General features: G+C 37.3%; 2 protein-coding genes across 10 annotated transcripts in view; both read right to left on the bottom strand.

Moving 5' to 3' along the window:
- LOC127832087 (dihydropyrimidinase-like) overlaps nucleotides 1–20,083 on the bottom strand; it is a 74,949-nt gene that overhangs the window by 11,283 nt on the left and 43,583 nt on the right. For 5 of the 9 annotated variants that reach the window (XM_052357290.1, XM_052357271.1, XM_052357301.1 and 2 more), the window contains 6 exons: nucleotides 11,672–11,766; nucleotides 9,768–9,952; nucleotides 8,789–8,953; nucleotides 7,844–7,986; nucleotides 3,242–3,310; nucleotides 1,278–1,398 (listed from right to left, as the gene is read on the bottom strand). In XM_052357290.1, the coding sequence (XP_052213250.1) occupies nucleotides 1,278–1,398; nucleotides 3,242–3,310; nucleotides 7,844–7,986; nucleotides 8,789–8,953; nucleotides 9,768–9,952; nucleotides 11,672–11,766 (778 nt within the window). Of the gene's footprint in view, nucleotides 1–639; nucleotides 761–1,277; nucleotides 1,399–3,241; nucleotides 3,311–7,843; nucleotides 7,987–8,788; nucleotides 8,954–9,767; nucleotides 9,953–11,671; nucleotides 11,767–13,798; nucleotides 14,101–18,840; nucleotides 18,993–20,083 lie in introns of those variants that run through there. The other 4 variants (XM_052357335.1, XM_052357312.1, XM_052357321.1 and 1 more) reach the window with 4 other exon arrangements.
- The window catches only part of LOC127832139 (2-amino-3-ketobutyrate coenzyme A ligase, mitochondrial-like), a 217,978-nt gene continuing 201,229 nt past the window's right edge, over nucleotides 3,335–20,083 (bottom strand). Inside the window, exon 14 of the transcript XR_008026708.1 lies at nucleotides 3,335–5,125. The gene's annotated coding sequence lies outside the window, so the exon portion shown is untranslated. The remainder of the gene's footprint in view (nucleotides 5,126–20,083) is intronic.

Genomic DNA, 20,083 nt, shown 5'->3' with positions numbered 1-20,083 from the left:
TCCATCCATCAAAACATTTACTGGAAATAAATGGACATATAAACTTGGATGAACACAGTTGCAGAATGATCTTTGTATACTACTGGATTCTATAAATCACTATAAGATAATTGTTAATGGATTGTTAGGATGTAAATATGATATTATTTACCTGCTCTGTAAATACTGACACTTTTGTTAGTTTTTCATGCATCTTTTTTTTTAATTATATTAATGTATGTAAACACTATCAGCTGAAATATACTTAACAAAATTAGATGTTTTGTTCTTTTCACAATGATTCATTACATGATGTTTCTTTCTAATAACCTTACTTAATACTATGACTTATAAGTTTATGACATGGTATGACTGATCATGTATTTTGAATTTCATTAACATCATAATATTTATACATTGTAATCAATGTGATGTGAATTTGTACAGAATAACACTCTAAGTTGAGTTAATATTTCACGGCTCAATCATAGTAGCATTATACTATCAATATATTTAAAGTTTAAGATAATCATCCGAGACAAACAGAGATAGCAAACCATTCTAATATATTTCAAATATGGTAAATAATATATAGAAACATGAAAACTTCTCCAACAGTACCTCTACTAGCGACATGTAACAGCTCTTTCTTCAACCTACCTGACCTTCGAGCATCCGCAATATTCTGAGCAGACGTTTTACTCATAACTTTTACTATATATACGGGGCAATTGGCTTGGTTGCCAATAGCAATCGCTCGATTCACTGCCTCTCCTTCAACCTACAAATGTCCAACCACAATTTGATGGATCATGGCAGAGAATTGTTGTCATGTTGAAACAAAGAGTACCACTGTGTAGCCTTCATGCAAAAACACAAAAAGCAAACTAAAATGTGTGCAGACAGTACACTAAAAAGCAGATTATATTGGTGACATTTTACCTTGAGCATTTGGCACTGCATCAACTTCCTTTTGAATTAATGTCATTGACCCACTATACAAACCTGGATCTGGATATATCTGTCATCAATGGACATTTTACACTTCAAGAACTAGATTCCAGTTTACCTTTAATTGACACCGGCCTGAATCCACACCTAGCTGCAGTTGTACATACTTTCCACTATCCTGAATTCGCCCACAGCTCACACAGACTCTTCCAACAGAAGATTACACAGCATGGAATTGAACTCAATGAATGACACACCAACATGCGGTCATGACTAATAAACAGAATCTAGCCAAACCTTTTTTCTGGTTATGCGCCTCATACACTGTCCTTGCGAAAGTATCCTACCTTTCCTGCGTGCACGTGTGACCATATCAGCAGCTGACTTGCTCATCACATGGACAATGTACAGAGGGCAGCATGCCTCATTGGCGAGCATAATGGCCCGGTTTGTGGCTTCCGCCTCCACCTGAACAACACACATGCTGTCACAACATCCACAATACCACAGTGCCCAACTGAACATCCCTCCACAATACCACAGAGCTCGCCTTAACAACCGCATCACAGTGCCTTACATCACAACCAGAGATCACAATGCCTTACACCATCAGGGAATGTTCAGCAAGTGGGGATGGGATACTACTTTAACCCTTTGCATGCTGGGAAATTTGTCGTCTGCTAAAATGCCTTCTGCTGAATTTCTAAAATTAGCATTTTCTTCGATTTTTTTCAAAGAATACTATCAGAATAGCAAACAGTTTGGATCCAGATGAGACGCCACGTTCTGTGGCGTCTCATCTGGATCCAAACTGTTTGCAAAGGCCTTCACAACTCGGTTCCCGCACTGTAAGGGTTAAGAGGGAAACAGGATACAGGTCCAGAGGGCAAGGAAACCTTAATATTTTACTTTGGTCACAAAACATCACTTATATTTATGGGCATCATTGACCTTTTAACCTTTAAGTGTAACCTTGACCTTCGAGGTAATGAGATGGGTGATACCACTGACACTGCTTGAGGTGTAATTTGTGGTAATTTATTTTGAAATTGCTGAATCAATATTTGGTGCAATATAAACAAACCTATTAAAAGTATCTTTACATTCAACAACAAACATAAAGAATAAAAGGTTTACACATTATTTGTATAACTGGCATATATCCATCTAATTCACCATCTAATTCATTTGTATGAAAACCAGATATTTAAGCATTAAAACTTTATTTGTGAGTGAATATTGAGAAACATATGCTCCTTATTATAACAATTTTATTTATTGAAATATGTTGACAACACAGACAACTAAACAAGCACATGTTAATGCAGCAATACTAAATTAAAAACTAACCAAACATAAGGAAGCCAACAAAAATGCAAGAGCTTTTTCATAAATGACTCAAAGATTTGTATGAGGAATACATGTTAAGATTGCTTCTGGCAACATTAATTACACATCCAAAATTATATGAAAGTTAATAACATTTTAATGATTGCACAAAGGTGTTTGTATTGAATTACATGTATGTTATAAGGTTACTGCAATACTCTGAGGAAAAGTTGTCTGTAATATATTCCTGATCATCTATATCATTCAATCAAAAGCATTTAAAAAATGTTGAAGTATTTATCCATGACTTAACACTTGAAAGTTTCTTCTAGAATTTACCAAATACATAACCATCTCTTTTTAAAATGTAGTACAGGTAATGAAAAAGATATATCTTTAAACGAAAAATAAGCAAATTTTGTATTATCAAATCATTGTAATCTGTAAATACAGAAAATTAAATATTTGAACACAAAAGTCATGTTACTTTAAGAGTTTAATTAGGTTACACAGAACTTATAAATGTTGCAAGCACTATTAACTTATATCCATATTGAACTATTTACTTATATTCCATATTGAAATGTTACTTTTTGTATTGTCTAATGTCGATCTGTCCACATTAAAAGTTTCAATTATCTTTAATATATTGATATGAAAGATTACAGATAAACAAATTTGTCTTGTTCTGAGAAAACTGGGCATTATGCATGTGCGTAGTGTCATCCCCGATTAGCCTGTGCAGTTTACACAGGCTTATCAGGGATAACACTTTCCGCTTAAACTAGATTTTTGGTAAAAAAGGACTTCCTTTAAACGAGAAATACCATTAAAGCAGAAAGTGCCGTCCCTGATTATCCTGTGCGGACTGCACAGGCTAATCTGGGACGACACTTTAAGCACATGAATTTTGCCCAATTTTCACAGAACAAGACACAAAATTAAAGTAAAAAGTCAAGTCCATTGTGTCTAGAATTCCTACCTCCTCTGGTCGACACATCTCATGGGCCTCAGGTCCAGTTATACCCAGTTCTATCATCTCCTTGGATTTCTGAAAAACAGAGCACTCACAACAAATCTAAACCCAAGAATTTTAATTACTGTTATTACTCTAAGTTTTCCAACAGTATATTTAACAGCGCTATTCTACAGACTTCGGCCCTGTTTTTGCTTATCTTGTTACACTTAAGCATTAATTTTTACAACCGGATTAAGGTCATAAAACCTGGCAGATGCATGTCTGGGGCAATGGATCATTACATTCGCGCAATTGGGTAAATAAACATGTAATGATGTATACCGGTAGAAAACAATGGATTCACCCAACAGCATTTGAAACAGTTTCATCCCATTAAGAAAGCAGAATGTTTTATGTTTTTACTTTTTGGTTCTATCATTTCCAGCAAGATTTAGCAAAGCGTGAAATTGTATTTATTCAAAGCAGAAAAAGTTAGATAAATACATTTTAAACAAGGGCTGTTTGAAAAAAAAACATGCATGCCCCCCATATGGGCTGTCAGTTGTAGTGACAGCCATTGTGTGAATACTTTTATTGTCACTGTGACCGTCAAATTGACCTTTGACCTAGTGACCTGAAAAACGATAGGGGTCATCTACCAGTCATGATTAATGTACCTATGAAGTTTCATGATCCTAAGCGTAAGCGTTCTTGAGTTATCATCCGAAAACCATTTTACTGGTTTGAGTCACCGTGACCTTTGACCTAGTGACCTGAAAATCAATAGGGGTCATCTGCCAGTCATGATCAATGAACCTATGAAGTTTCATGATCCTAGGCATAAGCGTTCTTGAGTTATCATCCAGAAACCATTTTACTTGTTCGAGTCAGGGTGCCCTTGACCTTTGACCTAGTGACCTGAAAATCAATAGGGGTCATCTGTGAGTCATGATCAATGTACCTATAAAGTTTCATGATCCTAGGCCTAAACGTTCTTGAGTTATCATCTGGAAACGATTTTACTATTTCGGGTCATCGTGACCTTAACCTTTGACCTAGTGACCTGAAAATCAATAGGGATTATCTGCGAGTCATGATCAATGTATCTATGAAGTTTCATGATCCTAGGAATAAGCGTTCTTGAGTAATCATCTGGAAACCATTTTACTGCTTTGAGTCACCATGACCTTGACCTTTGACCTAGTGACCTGAAAATCAATAGGGGTCATCTGCGAGTAATGATCAATGTATCTATGAAGTCTCATGATCCTAGGCATAAGCATTCTTGAGTAATCATCTGGAAACCATTTTACTGCTTTGGGTCACCATGACCTTGATCTTTGACCTAGTGACATGAAAATCAATAGGGGTCATCTGCGAGTCATGATCAATGTATCTATGAAGTTTCATGATCCTAGGCATAAGCGTTCTTGAGTCATCATGCGATAAACCATTTTTCTGTGTCAAGTCACCGTTACCTTGACCTTTGACCAAGTGACCTAAAAATCAATAGGGGTCATCTGCAAGTCATGATTAATGTACCCATGAAGTTACATGATCCTAGATTTAAGCGTTCTTGAGTTATCATCCGGAAACCATTCGGTGGACGGACGGATGGACCGACATGAACAAAACAATATATCCCCTCTTCTTCGAAGGGGGGCATAATAATTAAATTTAAACAAGAGGGCCTAGATGGCCCTAGTTGCGCTAACATGAGAGGAGTTGGTTCATTCAATCTTTACCAAATGTCAAACTTGACCTAGATATTGTCCAGACAAACATCCTGGTCAACATTATTTCATCTGCAAGTCATGATCAATGTACCTATGAAGTTTCATGATCCTAGGCGTAAGCATTCTTGAGTTATCATCCGGAAACCATTTTTCTAAGTTGAGTCACCGTGACCTTGAGCCATTGTGTGAATACGTTTTTTGGCACTGTGACCTTGACCTTTGACCTAGTGACCTGATAATCAATAGGGGTCATCTGCGAGTCATGATCAATATACCTATGAAGTTTCATGAACGTAGGCATAAGCGTTCTTGAGTTATCATCCAGAAACCATTTTACTATTTCAGGTCACCGTGACTTTGACCTTTGACCTAGTGACCTGAAAATCAATAGGGGTCATCTGCAAGTCATGATCATCGTACGTTTGAAGTTTCATGATCCTAGGCATAAGCGTTCTTGAGTTATCATCCAGAAACCATTTTACTATTTCAGGTCACCATGACCTTGACCTTTGACCTAGTGACCTGAAAATCAATAGAGGTCATCTTCGAGTCATGATCAATGTACCTATGGTGTTTCATGATCCTAGGCATAAGCGTTCTTGAGTATTCATCTGGAAACCATTTTACTATTTCGGGTCACCGTGACCTTGACCTTTGACCTAGTGACCTGAAAATCAATAGGGGTCATCTACCAATCATGATCAATGTACCTATGAAGTTTTATGATCCTAGGCCTAAGCGTTCTTGAGTAATCATCTGGAAACCATTTTACTGCTTTGGGTCATCGTGACCTTGACCTTTGACCTAGTGACCTGAAAATCAATAGGGGTCATCTACGAGTTATGATCAAAGTACCTATGAAGTTTCATGATCCTAGGCCTAAGCGTTCTTGAGTTATCATCTGGAAACCATTTTACTATTTCGGGTCATCGTGACCTTGACCTTTGACCTACTGACCTGAAAATCAATAGGGGTCATCTGCGAGTCATGACCAATGTATCTATGAAGTTTCATGATCCTAGGCATAAGTGTTCTTGAGTTATCATCAGGAAACCATTTTACTATTTCGGGTCATCGTGACCTTGACCTTTGACCCAGTGACCTGAAAATTAATAGGGGTCATCTGCGAGTCATGATCAATGTACCTATGAAGTTTCATGATCCTTGGCATAAGCGCTCTTGAGTAATCATCTGGAAACCATCTGGTGGACAGACAGACCGACATGAGCAAAACAATATACCCCCTCTTCTTCGAAAGGGGGGGGGGGCATAATGAGAAAACTGCCCCCCTCCCAGCAGCCATGTTATTCAACTGACCGGAACCATTTTTTAACTCAACTCTTGTATCAAGGAAACAAATGTTCTGAGCAAATTTCAAGAAAATTGGGCCAAAAATGTGACTTCTACTGTGTTCACATGTTTTCACTATATACATATAGAGAAAAATGCCCCGCCCATTGGCGGCCATGTTTTTTCACCGATCCCGACCATTTTCAAACTCATCAGAGATATCAATAAAACCAATGTTTTGACCAACTTTCATGATAATTGGACAAAAATTGTGACTTCTAGAGTGTTTGCAAGGTTTCTCTATAGCCAAATAGGGAAAACTGCCACTAAATACAGCTAGAGAAAAATGCCCCGCCCACTGGCGGCCATGTTTTTTCTTTTTTTTGACCAAGTGACCTAGTTTTTGACCCGGCACAACCCAGTTTCGAACTTGGCCGAGATTTCATTGGGACAAAGCTTCTGACCAAGTTTTATGAAGATGGGACAAGAAATGTGGACTCTAGAGTGTTTACGAGCAAATGTTAACGGACGGACGGACATACGACAGACAAAGACCGGTCACAAAAGCTCACCTGAGCAATCAGGTGAGCTAAAAAGGTTTAACTTGTTGTGTGTGTCACTCGTTAGCCACATATTAACTGCATGAAATGTGTGTTATCAGGTGCAGGTAAATTCAAACCACATGTAAATGTTCGTAAATAAAAATTATACTACCGAGATCACATTATATGTGTCCTCACATTGCTTGTTGTGAAGTTTGTTTTCCCCATTAAAACATATGGTATTTTAATATTTGATGAAAATGCGATAAATTAAAACCACACTTTCAGAGCCACATCATGCCAAAATGGGTCTTATGGCGCTTCATGCAGCTAGCGTAGCTAAAGATCAGTATGTGCAATTGAGTAGTCTGGCAAGGAGCTGCACTGTCTGGTTTAAATCACCATGGTTTTGTGGTCTTATTAGGTATCTCCTGACCAGACTGCGAGATGCGCAGAATGAGCTATAGCTACGCTGGCCACATATAGAATTGGAACAAATCTTGCATGACCCGGGTCTTTAAAAATCTCTTTGTTTCTTATAAATGGAACATCTAAGCACAAGAAAGCAAACTGGCATTTTGGATCCAATGTAGTCTTTCAAGATCGATTTCCATACCGACAGACTGAGATTGGCAAACATTGATAGTTAGATAATGGAATGATTTCCGTCTTATCGTGTTTCAGGTTTCATTTACAGGTCATGCTGCATCTTCATGAATTAATCTATTGGCTTACCTGCCCCTGTGACCTTTTAGGAGAGCTCTGTAAAGCCATTTTAACCTAACACGCAGTGTACTATTTTCTTGATGCAAAAATGTTACGTAAAGCATACTCTTCGGCCCCAAGAAGCGGTTTGAGTATGATTTGGTGAATAGCAGTACCTTGTACACTGGTTTTAAAAACACCACTATTAACCTTAGTTGTTGTTGCAAACAACTATAAATCTGTATCAGAAATCATGACTGTAAGTTATGACTTGAGGATTAAAGGATGTCTTTCTATTTACATCTATACTTTTTTTTAAACACTAGAAATTCAGTCACTGACACTGCCTTTACCTGTGCAATTAGATGCCCGTTTTCAGCATGCACCATAGCCAGGGCTCCAAGCTCCTTGCAGCGCTTGAAAGAACTGTACAGATCGCTGTCATCCAGCATGAACACATCTTTGTAGGCAAGGAACATTTTGAATGAGTTTACTCCTGAAACAAATAACCCATGATATGAGCCCCCCCTTTTGGAAAGGGTAAAGAAACATCCAAGATAAGCTATTACAGTATGCACAGGCTTATCAGGGACAACAAGTTACACACACACATACAGCTCAGTTGTCTCAGACTGCTGCTCATTTACATTTTTAATGCTTTCTCTGCCAATGCTTTCTCTGCCAATGCTTTCTCTGCCAATGCTTTCTCTGCCAATGCTTTCTCTGCCATTTACATAATAAGAAAACAGCTACAAGTCAGATATTTTGTAGGATATTTTGTATAGATAACAAATGCATAAAATGGCATAAAAAATGATGCAACCCTTAAACATTTTGCTGTATACAATTCTGAGCCATGGAAACTGTATTGCATGGTGCTGACATGGTAAGCAAGACAAACAAGAGCACCACATAATGGTTGCCAGTGCTCGGCTGTGGGTGCAGTTTTGAATTAATGAAAGCTTGTCAGAAATGACCTTGACCTTTGACCTAGTGACCCAAAAATGGGTGTGGCGTGTAGAACGCATCAAGGTGCATCTACATATGAGGTTTCAAAGTTGTTTGTCGAAGCACTTTGATTTTACAGCCTATGTTAAGGTTTAAGCACGACGTGGACAGCATACGACGCGCTGGCTATGACAATACCTTGGGTTTTCTCCGAAAACAGCCGAGCTAAAAACTTACAAACAAAAATATCTGACGCATTCCAACTGCGTTTCCAATTTTACCATTTTACAAATATCTGACAAACTTTAAATAGTGAAAGAGCAAGATCGCCATGGTTGCAAATAACTCACCTCTCTCCTTGGTGAGAACCTCCATCTCCTTGGCAACACTGTCGCTCCAGTGGGTCACAGCCACATGCAGGGCATAGTCACAGCAAACCTTGCTGTCTGCCCAGTTACGCCACTTGTCGTATGCATCCAGCAACGGCACCCCCTTCTGATCCAGAACAAAGTCCACTGGAACATGCGCATGAATTATAGCAATCTCATCATGACAAGGCTAAAATTACTTCAAGATTATAACCTGTCATGCAACAGAGAGACTCAACAAGATTTCTGCAAGTTGCATGCATACAGCGCATCACTTACACATGTTAAAAGCTACACTGTCAATTAATTACCCACACTCAAACTTACTGAAAGCTTCCCAATGATTACACACAAATGTCTCAATACATTGAGCACCATCCCCTACATCAATTGACCCAACAATTTTTTCAGCATTTTATTTAATTTACATAAAAATTGATTCATCACTTACATACACATTCTTTTTTTTCAAAAATGACTTATTTTCACTGAGATTTCCATCTACATGACATACAAATCACTAATAGAAACTTGTCAGTCAAGAATCAAGTGCTAAATAATAACACATGGTTACACAATCCAGTCAATTGAGCCGTGTTCAGCAGTCTGAACAGGCCAAGCAGGGGAGAGGCTATCCCCTAAGACTGGATTTTGTTTTAAAGAGACATCCTTTACACAAAATAAATTTTATTCAAGCATACATGTAAAAGTGTTGTCCCTGATTAGCCAGTGGGAACTGCACATGCTAATCTGGAACAATAATTTACGCTTATTGCTGCACACAAATCTCCATATTCAATTATTTAAATTATTTCAATGTTTGAATTGCCCTTATTTTCAATAACATATTAATCGTTAGTATCTTTGGCTGGGAGATTAAGTCAGTCATAACTTTCATTTAACTTGAGATCTTTGGCTAGTCAAGGCTCTGTTCATTCAACACAAACAATACCCTACATACTGATCATTGTGGTTCCCCCAGCAAGGGCAGCCTTGGTCCCCGAGTAGAAGTCATCAACAGCGAATGTGCCCATGAATGGCAGCTGCATGTGGGTGTGGGTGTCAATGCCGCCCGGAATGATCAGCTTTCCCTGGGCCTCAATGGTGCGGGCCCCGCCCGGGATCACTAGGTTATTGCCAATCTGCCTGGGAAAAAAATGATACTAGCTCTGAGACAAGGGACAAAATTGTCAAAAAACCAGGTTTTCAGTTGAAAAAAGGCTGATAAAGGGAGACAATTCAAAATGTGTATTGTTAACCCCCTTGTGTAAAATTTACCTTAATTTCAATTAGAAAACAAGAAACCGTCGGATACGGATGATGCTCCCCAAAGTTTTTTTTTGTCACAATATTGCACTATATATTCAGATAAAAGGAAACGTCTGAGGGCACAGTAGTTGGGGAGGACAAGAATTTTTTTATAGAAAATTTCAAAGAGCCATAACTCTGTGAAAAATCATCCGACCAGAACCCGCAAATAATATGCACATCTCCTCTTGGTAGTGAGGCTTCCCATAAAGTTTCATTGAATTCCGGTCATTAGCTGCTGTTAAATAGCCCGGACAAGAATTGAACTATATGTACAGTTAATGGAAAATTTCAAAGGGCCATAACTCTGTGAAAAATCATCCGACCAGAACCCGCTGATAATATGCACATCTCTTCTTGGTAGTGAAGCTTCCCATAAAGTTTCATTGAATTCCGGTCATTAGTTGCTGAGAAATAGCCTGGACAAGAATTGCACTATATGTACAGTTAATGGAAAATTTCAAAGGGCCATAACTCTGTGAAAAATCACCCGACCAGAACCGGCTGATAATATGCACATCTCCTCTTGGTAATGAAGCTTCCCATAAAGTTTCATTGAATTTCAGTCATTAGTTGCTGAGAAATAGCCCGGACAAAAATTGTGCGTGGACGGACGGACAGACACACGGACAGACAGAAAGACGAAGCGGCCACTATATGCTCTTCCCAAAATAAATTTTGGGGGAGCATAAAAAAAGTCTGATAAAGAAAGACAAATCAAAATCAAAATGTGCATTGTTACTGATTGTTCATAGTTACATAGTTGTTTCAAAATCAATCTATTTTTAGTTGTGGCGACCTTGACCTTGGAGATATTGACAAAATTCTTTCGCGCGACACACCGTCCAATAATGATGAACAAATGTGCAAAATGATTTTAAAATCTCACAATGAATGACATAGTAATGGCCCAGACAAACTCATTTATGGCCATTTTTGACCTTCAAACTCATATTGTGACCTTGACCTTGGAGATATCGACGTGATTCTTTCGCACGACACACTGTCTTATGATGGTGAACAAATGTGCCAAATTATTTTAAAATCTCAAAATGAATCACAAAGTAATGGCCCAGACAAGCTCATTTATGGCCATTTTTGACCTTCAAACTCAAATTGTGACCTTGACCTTGGAGATATCGACGTAATTATTTCGCGCGACACACCGTCCAATGATGGTGAACAAATGTGCCAAATGATTTTAAAATCTGACAATGAACGACATAGTTATGGCCCGCCAGCCAGCCAGCCAGCCAGCCCGCCCGCATTCGCCAATCTAATAACCAGTTTTTTCCTTCGGAAAACCTGGTTAAAAACTGCAAATGGGGTCCCTGATAGACCTGTGTGGACTTCACAGGCTAATCTGCGACGGTACTTTAAGCATATGCATTAAACCCCATTTTCACAGAGCAAGACTAAAATACACAGTTTTTGACACTTCATTTACCAAAATCATATTAGTATAAGACTATGCTACCTAGCAATACTATTTTAGGGCACAGCTCATTTTTAAGTCTTAATTTTTATTTCAATTTAATAAGTTTACTGTTCACATACTTGATAACACCATCTTCAATATAGATGTCTGCATGAATAGACTGGTCATCATTCACAATCTTCCCACCTTTGATTAACAACCTAGACTGGGCACTCTGAAAATACACAAACATATTTTTTGTAAGAGCTGTTAAGTAATAACATATGTGGTAAAAGTTATGATTTTTGTTGTAAACTGTTTGTTTTTTAGGTTTAAATGTGTAACTGTTACTGCAAACACAAATTTGATACATGAAATCATTAATGAATACAACCAATTTTGAGATGTTATGCTAATACAATAGTTTCAGGCTCTTTACAACCAATTTTGAGATGCTATGCTAATACAATAGTTTCAGGCTCTTTACAACCAATTTTGAGATGTTGTGCTAATACAATAGTTTCAGGCTCAAGATTATTTAATTTGTAAATCAATGCTTATGTTCAATCAACCTTATCAATAGAAACATTTCGATAAAATATCTATTTAACAGCAAATTAACGTATTTTGTGCAACATTGACATGCATATCCATAATTTATCAGTGACAACTTAAAAGAACAATACGCTGCTATGTTATTTAAGGTGGCTATATTGCACAGGAGTTTTACTAATCCAGAGTTCAGGGCACTCATAACAATGAGCGGCAAAATTAAAACCTTCAATTACAGAGTCATGAAACCTCCTTTACAATATTGACATTAGTCATTACAAAATCACAACATCCATAAACATAGTTGAAACACTTAAACCCAACATACCAAATTATTGTTGAATGGTTCAAATGAAGCATGGTACAATACTATTAAAACCAACAAAAGACAGTTTATCCTGTTTGAAAAGGAAATTATTTAACAGGAATATTGATCGTATCTTTTAAAAATAACGGTTCTAATTACATTTTGCATTTAGTAACCACCAATAATAGTATTATTTGTATAAATAAACTGCTAGTCCAAACAAAAGCAGTGCGGTATATGTGCTTAAGATTATTTAATAATATACTTTTTTGTCTATAACTGCCAACATATTGTTTTGTAATCCATCATAGTAAGTTTAACCCATTTATGCCTAGTAGACTCTCCCATTGTTCTAAATTGGATCAATTTATTTCCAAAATTAAGGATGTCTAGTATATTTATTTTTATATTTAGAAAATTTTCTTACAGAAATTCCTCTTAGCAAACAGTGCAGACCCTGATGAGACGCCGCATCATGCAGCGTCTCATCTGGGTCTGCGCTGTTTGCCAAGGCCTTTTTTCTAGACGCTATGCATAAATGGGTTAAATGAACTGAAGACCGACTTTTCATGCTACAAGGTTTTTCACTGTTTTCAGCACTTGACAAGCATGACCCACCATACCCTTGTTCAATTTTATATCTATATTAACATGTGAAAAAAATGTTTACAAAAATCAACAATTCAGAAGGAAAGAACAAAAAAATATAAATTAAACCAACAAAACATATTAAAAGTGAATGCAATTTAAAGAACTAAAATCCTGCGTTAAATATCAAGTAGTATGATCATCAATCGCACTCAGTTTATGCAGCATGTTGCCTATTGTTTTTAAGTGTTGCCTGAGTTGCTGGTAAGCCATGAATTTCTGTCAAAAGTGAGACAAGTGACATGGGTAAAGTTTCACATGAGAAAACTGTGCTTGTCTGAAAATTTGAACAACAACTGACACATAAAACAATTCTTGATTGATAAATTTTGGAAATGGTTGTAATCTTGTTATGTATGCTGATTACCTATTAACCTTGACCTTGATTTAAATTGCGTCTTTTAATTGTCTTTCACTGGAATCCCACAAAGAACCAGCATAGAATGAAAACTGGTCCCATGAGCAGGTCATCAAAAAGTTTCGTGACAAGATTAATACCATTTTTTAAACGAAGATACAAATATACACAAACTCAAGAAATCACAAACTTCATGTCAATCTAAATCAACTACAATAAAATATTTCATAACTATAAACCATTTCAAAATTTTCACCTCCAGATTTTGATAACTAGACATATATCACACACTTATGTACACTGTTCATGAAACAATCAGATACACCGACAGTGTTGATAAAACAAGGAAAAACATAAACATAAAAATAATAAGAAACACAGAAAGCCACACAAACCACGTACAGAGTGTTCACTACAACTGCATACCATCCATGTATTGTGACCCTTGAGCCCGTCCCTTGCCTGCACTACATGCCCCACCCCCTCCAGACATTCCTCACTCCCCTCCCCGCACTCATGTTCACTCATCCCGTCTGGTATGTCCCCCTCACAAACAGGCCTCGGTCCCGAGCCTGGTACACATATACACGAGCGGAAGAACAATAAATCAGTGAACATGCTGTAGCAGTGTGGTTTCCTGAAGCCTTATATAGCCTTCCTTCTCACTTCATAGCATTTCAAGTGTTCCTAAGTCCAGATACTTTAATCAATTCAAGCTGTTATACAATGGAGATTCATGATTCATGATTAACCAAGCTTAGAAAGCTCTGCATGACAAGAAAACAAGAAATTGTTTCAATGTTAATCCACAAATTATCCTGATCCAGTGGCTCGCGGACTATTAGGAAGCTTCATTAGTCATAAATCAATTAAATTTATTTATGGAGCACAGGTTTCAAATTGTGCAGCATGCAACTTATCACAAAACAAAATGTCGCCTAATGATATGCCTTGGTGAAGTCACAACCTTGCAGAGTTACATGTGCACAAAAAACACCATCTCATTACATCTCAGAACCACAAAGCACAAACATATTCGAGACTGTTTCCCCACCCACTGTCTGGAACCTTGCAAAAATAAAGTCTGGAGACAAATCCCAATCAATAGCACAGTGAATCATAGCACAAATCAATTTTTCAGGCAACCAGCTGCAGCATACATGCATGAATTTCATGAAATTATAACACACACTTCCAGCCATACAGTGTTTTCCCTCTTTTATTTCATTGGAAGATCACAGCTTATTAAAATGCTAGAAAGGTGCAGGGATGACAACATTTCTTTAATCATTTGGAAGACACTTGAGACCAAACACCAAGTCCTTGTCTTAACCACAAAACACTTTTGGACAAACAGGTTTTCAAAACACAATTGTAGAACTGATCTATTTAACAATTAAGTAAGGAAAAATTCTTAAAAGTCAAAACAACTAATGTGGGAATTGTTGTTTATTTGGTCTCATTCTCATGGTCTCAAAATCAGTATACTTACCAAATGACACAGCACATGAGCACCAATTGTTACAAAGAGCCCATTTTATGCAGAACAAATTTTTAAATGATAGGTCATGCGAAGGATTGTCCGACTTGCCAAAAATCATCTTTGGACAAGCAAAAATATGACACAATTTGCTATATAGCTCTTATACATAGTTGTTACAGGTCACAATTTGCAAGATTTTGCCATGTCTATTGTTTGCCCACACCACTGTCGTGGATCTGACTTAATGATATTCCTGTCTGGTCCTAAATGTGGAACACACTGATAAATGTTTGAGATGAAATAATGTCTAGGACTTTCTAAAATGCTGAATGTGCAATAGTTTTACCAAGAAATAGAGACCTTAACAATATACACTCTTGGCAAACAATAAAATATCTATTTAATTAATGCAATACTCATTAGAAGCACAAATATTTAACCCTTTGCATGCTGGGAAATTTGTCGTCTGCTAAAATGTCGTCTGCTGAATTTGTAAAATAAGCATTTTCTTCATTTTTTTTCAAAGAATACTATCAGAATAGCAAACAGTTTGGATCCAGATGAGACGCCACGTTCTGTGGCGTCTCATCTGGATCCAAACTGTTTGCAAAGGCCTTTAAAATTCGGTTCCCGCACTGAAAGGGTTAAAGCAGCTAATATGAATGTAGCATTAATCAGTTAAACTGATTCAAAAGCTCTGCCTCATGAACATTTCTCTATAATATGCCCAAGCTATGTTTTTTAATTTGGTTCTACTCGCCTTTACCCAAACAAACAAACTTTATTCGTTTTGTTTGACTTGTCACACACAAGATTTCTTCCTTTGCTTATAATGGTATTATAAAGAATATATTGTTTACTTAAACAAAGTCCATAACAAAGTAAACATGCTGATACAGACAAATATACTTGTATTTGAGAAGAAACCAGAAGTTGTATCCATGTATCATATGACCATAACTTTTGCAAAAAAGTGGGATTTCAAAATAGAGAATATGAATGAATTTTTGGACTGTACAAAAGAAAATCATTTGCCATGGAATAACACTCAAATTTCATTGATTGTTCTGGTACATTATTGCCTTCTTCTTAATTGTTATTTTGTTTTAATCTAGTTTTGTATTCATCAATATTTCATATGTTTGCACTTGTTTTTTCTTCTGATCAAATATAATCCTTTTAAGGCAGCTGGAAAGGTTAACAAGTTTGACATCTGTACTTGGCCCCATGTCTTTGCACATAAGAACATTTATGAGAAAAAATATCCCAATGAAGTCCATTTCAAGATTATGCCTTATGGAAAGCTCAAATTATACAGTGTGAATTTTATAGTTGAGTGGTTAATAATGAAGCCTTTTTTTTAAAACAATAACCTTGACATTCCGGTCATCTGTAAGAGAGTTAAGACAATTACACGGTAGTGGTTTTTGTGATTTGCTTTGCTTTTTTAAAACCAATTTAAAGTTGTAGCATAAAATGCTCATGTTATAGTGAGAAGCCAGGTGCTGTAAATGAACAAGCATCCTTCCATGCTTATCCTGCAATCTAAATTCTAGACAAGAGGCTAAAACAACTTTTAATACAAGTTGAAAAGAGAATATACACAGGTGCATTTTTTGTAAAAAATATACACAAGTCTCACATCAGGCATTCATAGCAAGAAGAGGCTGGGAAAACAGAAAGCCAAATAAACAGCTCAGAAATAATGTTAGAAACAAGTAGTAGAACAGCTTTAATATGGTCTTCAAAGAATTGCATCATTTGACAAATTACGAATTAATTCTTATCACTTGCAGAAAGTACTTATTTTAAGCAAATATAAATCACACACTGTTTACATAATCCGCACATGAACACAACAGCAATTTTTTGGAAAAACAAGAGCAGTCACCATAGGATGACTTATGCCCCCTATAAACACTTGATAGAAGTTATGAGGTTTTTTCGAAACCTAAACTCAGATTTCGAAACCTAAACGCGGACCCTTAGTTCAAGGTCAAGGTCACAGGGGTCAACATTTGTGTGCATATGGAAAGGCCTTGTCCATATACACATGCATGCCAAATATGAAATTGAAGCGACATAGAAGTTATGAGCATTTTTCGAAACCTAAACGCAAAGTGTGACGGACAGTCTGATCACTATATGCCCTCATTAGGGGGCTTAAAAACTGGACTTAATGCATGTTTCTAAGATCAGCCTGCGCAGTCCATGAAGGCTAACCTGAGGCGACAATCGGTTCTTATTAATACTGCAATTAATGCATTAGTCTCTTCATTTAAAAAAAACAGTTTAGTCTGAAAGAGTGGTCCCTGATTAGCCTGTGTGGACTGAAAGAGTGGTCCCTGATTAGCCTGTGTGGACTGCACAGATCAGTTTAGTCTGAAAGAGTGGTCCCTGATTAGCCTGTGTGGACTGCACAGATCAGTTTAGTCTGAAAGAGTGGTCCCTGATTAGCCTGTGTGGACTGCACAGATCAGTTTAGTCTGAAAGAGTGTTCCCTGATTAGCCTGTGTGGACTGCACAGATCAGTTTAGTCTAAAAGAGTGGTCCCTGATTAGCCTGTGTGGACTGCACAGATCAGTTTAGTCTGAAAGAGTGTTCCCTGATTAGCCTGTGTGGACTGCACAGATCAGTTTAGTCTAAAAGAGTGGTCCCTGATTAGCCTGTGTGGACTGCACAGATCAGTTTAGTCTTAAAGAGTGGTCCCTGATTAGCCTGTGTGGACTGCACAGATCAGTTTAGTCTGAAAGAGTGGTCCCTGATTAGCCTGTGTGGACTGCACAGATCAGTTTAGTCTAAAAGAGTGGTCCCTGATAAGCCTGTGTGGACTGCACAGATCAGTTTAGTCTGAAAGAGTGGTCCCTGATTAGCCTGTGTGGACTGCACAGATCAGTTAAGTCTGAAAGAGTGGTCCCTGATTAGCCTGTGTGGACTGCACAGATCAGTTTAGTCTGAAAGAGTGGTCCCTGATTAGCCTGTGTGGACTGCACAGATCAGTTTAGTCTGAAAGAGTGGTCCCTGATTAGCCTGTGTGGACTGCACAGATCAGTTTAGTCTGAAAGAGTGGTCCCTGATTAGCCTGTGTGGACTGCACAGATCAGTTTAGTCTGAAAGAGTGGTCCCTGATTAGCCTGTGTGGACTGCACAGATCAGTTTAGTCTGAAAGAGTGGTCCCTGATTAGCCTGTGTGGACTGCACAGATCAGTTTAGTCTAAAAGAGTGGTCCCTGATTAGCCTGTGTGGACTGCACATATCAGTTTAGTCTGAAAGAGTGGTCCCTGATTAGCCTGTGTGGACTGCACAGATCAGTTTAGTCTGAAAGAGTGGTCCCTGATTAGCCTGTGTGGACTGCACAGATCAGTTTAGTCTAAAAGAGTGGTCCCTGATTAGCCTGTGTGGACTGCACAGATCAGTTTAGTCTGAAAGAGTGGTCCCTGATTAGCCTGTGTGGACTGCACAGATCAGTTTAGTCTGAAAGAGTGGTCCCTGATTAGCCTGTGTGGACTGCACAGATCAGTTTAGTCTGAAAGAGTGGTCCCTGATTAGCCTGTGTGGACTGCACAGATCAGTTTAGTCTGAAAGAGTGGTCCCTGATTAGCCTGTGTGGACTGCACAGATCAGTTTAGTCTGAAAGAGTGGTCCCCGATTAGCCTGTGTGGACTGCACAGATCAGTTAGTCTGAAAGAGTGGTCCCTGATTAGCCTGTGTGGACTGCACAGACTAACCTCGGACAACACTTGAGGCAAATGCATTTCGCTCAATTTTTCTTGAACAACAGAAAATACTATCCAAACTTATTTACTGCACATTCATCCTGTTACTGCAAAACATAAGCATAAAGTTAAAGGCTTGAAGTTTTAAATACATTAATTTCATCATCCTGGTAAGCAGAATTGATGTGAACAACGATATGATTCTGTCAAACAATACAATAAATCAAGAAATTTCAACTGTTTACCTTCTGATCATTTCCCTCCATTTTACCTTCAAGTATTCAAATGTATATCCTTGAAACCCAGTTTAGTAAAAATCTTTAACACAGAGATGATTTATCACTGATAAGACTGGGGATCAATGAAAGCTTTAAACCACTTATCATGAAATCAGCGCCATACACTTGCCTTCATCTGTTAAAATAAATATTGCTCCTTTCTAAAAAATAATTAAAAAGTTTATTTCACAGTCTATTTACCCCTATTATAAATGTACAAACCACTGCTGGGTACTTTTTTAAGATTAGCCCAGTCAGTCTTTTTAAATCTTTTATAAAGTCCAACACCAAAGTTCACAAGCTTAACAACTATATGAACATCAACCTGGCTTTTTACTCAGGACTCTCTTTAAACACTCAAAGTTTAATTGTGACCACCACAAAATAGCACTGCATGAATGCACCTGAATCAAAGCACCATGCTTTTATGTGTGACAACGCTACTCATAAAGCTGTAAAGAGGTCATTGTCACAAACATCATAAACTGAAATATTGGTACCTCATACTCTTTGTTGAATTATGTTAAAATCTTGCTTACACTGACATTTGATTGGAGTTTAAATAAATAAATGTTTTAAATCTAAAGCTTCCTGTATTCACTCCTCACAATTGGACACAATGTCGATTTTACAAGTTTGAATACAATCTGAGGTAAGGGCTTTAACTTAAGATGGCTTTCTCTTAGCCTTTCAAAACTAACCAACAACCATATTAACACCCTACTTTTGTCAACAAGCATCCTCTTTTCTTAATAGTTATAGTAAATAAATATATAAGTATATGCTGTATTTGTTGAAATATGTGTGACTTGGGAAGTCAATTGGATGAAGTACGTACTTTACAAATGAATCTTACGCATTTCTGATTTAATGTTTAACCCGAAGTGTTATTTAATTCTGCATTCAAAGTCATGTTTTACAAGCCAAGTAGATGCAGTATTTTTAAACAAATGACCTAAATCAAGACAGATTGCCAATGACCTTGAAATGAATGGCATTTAGTCATACATTTAAAATTCAACAATTTAAAATTCAACAAAGGGAGGACAACCTAAAACGTAGAGTTTGACTTTAACTGGAGTTACCTTTCGTGTATTTCATTATCTAGAACAATGGAACCCATGTTCTTATAAATGGCATGAAATAATGCAATAAACTTAAATAACAGGAGCTTACTTGATTTGTTTTAACTACTCCATGTTTAGTTTTA

This window comes from Dreissena polymorpha, chromosome 1, assembly GCF_020536995.1.
Source record: "Dreissena polymorpha isolate Duluth1 chromosome 1, UMN_Dpol_1.0, whole genome shotgun sequence".
Classification (NCBI taxonomy): domain Eukaryota; kingdom Metazoa; phylum Mollusca; class Bivalvia; order Myida; family Dreissenidae; genus Dreissena; species Dreissena polymorpha.
This window is presented reverse-complemented; position numbering and strand designations above follow the sequence as displayed.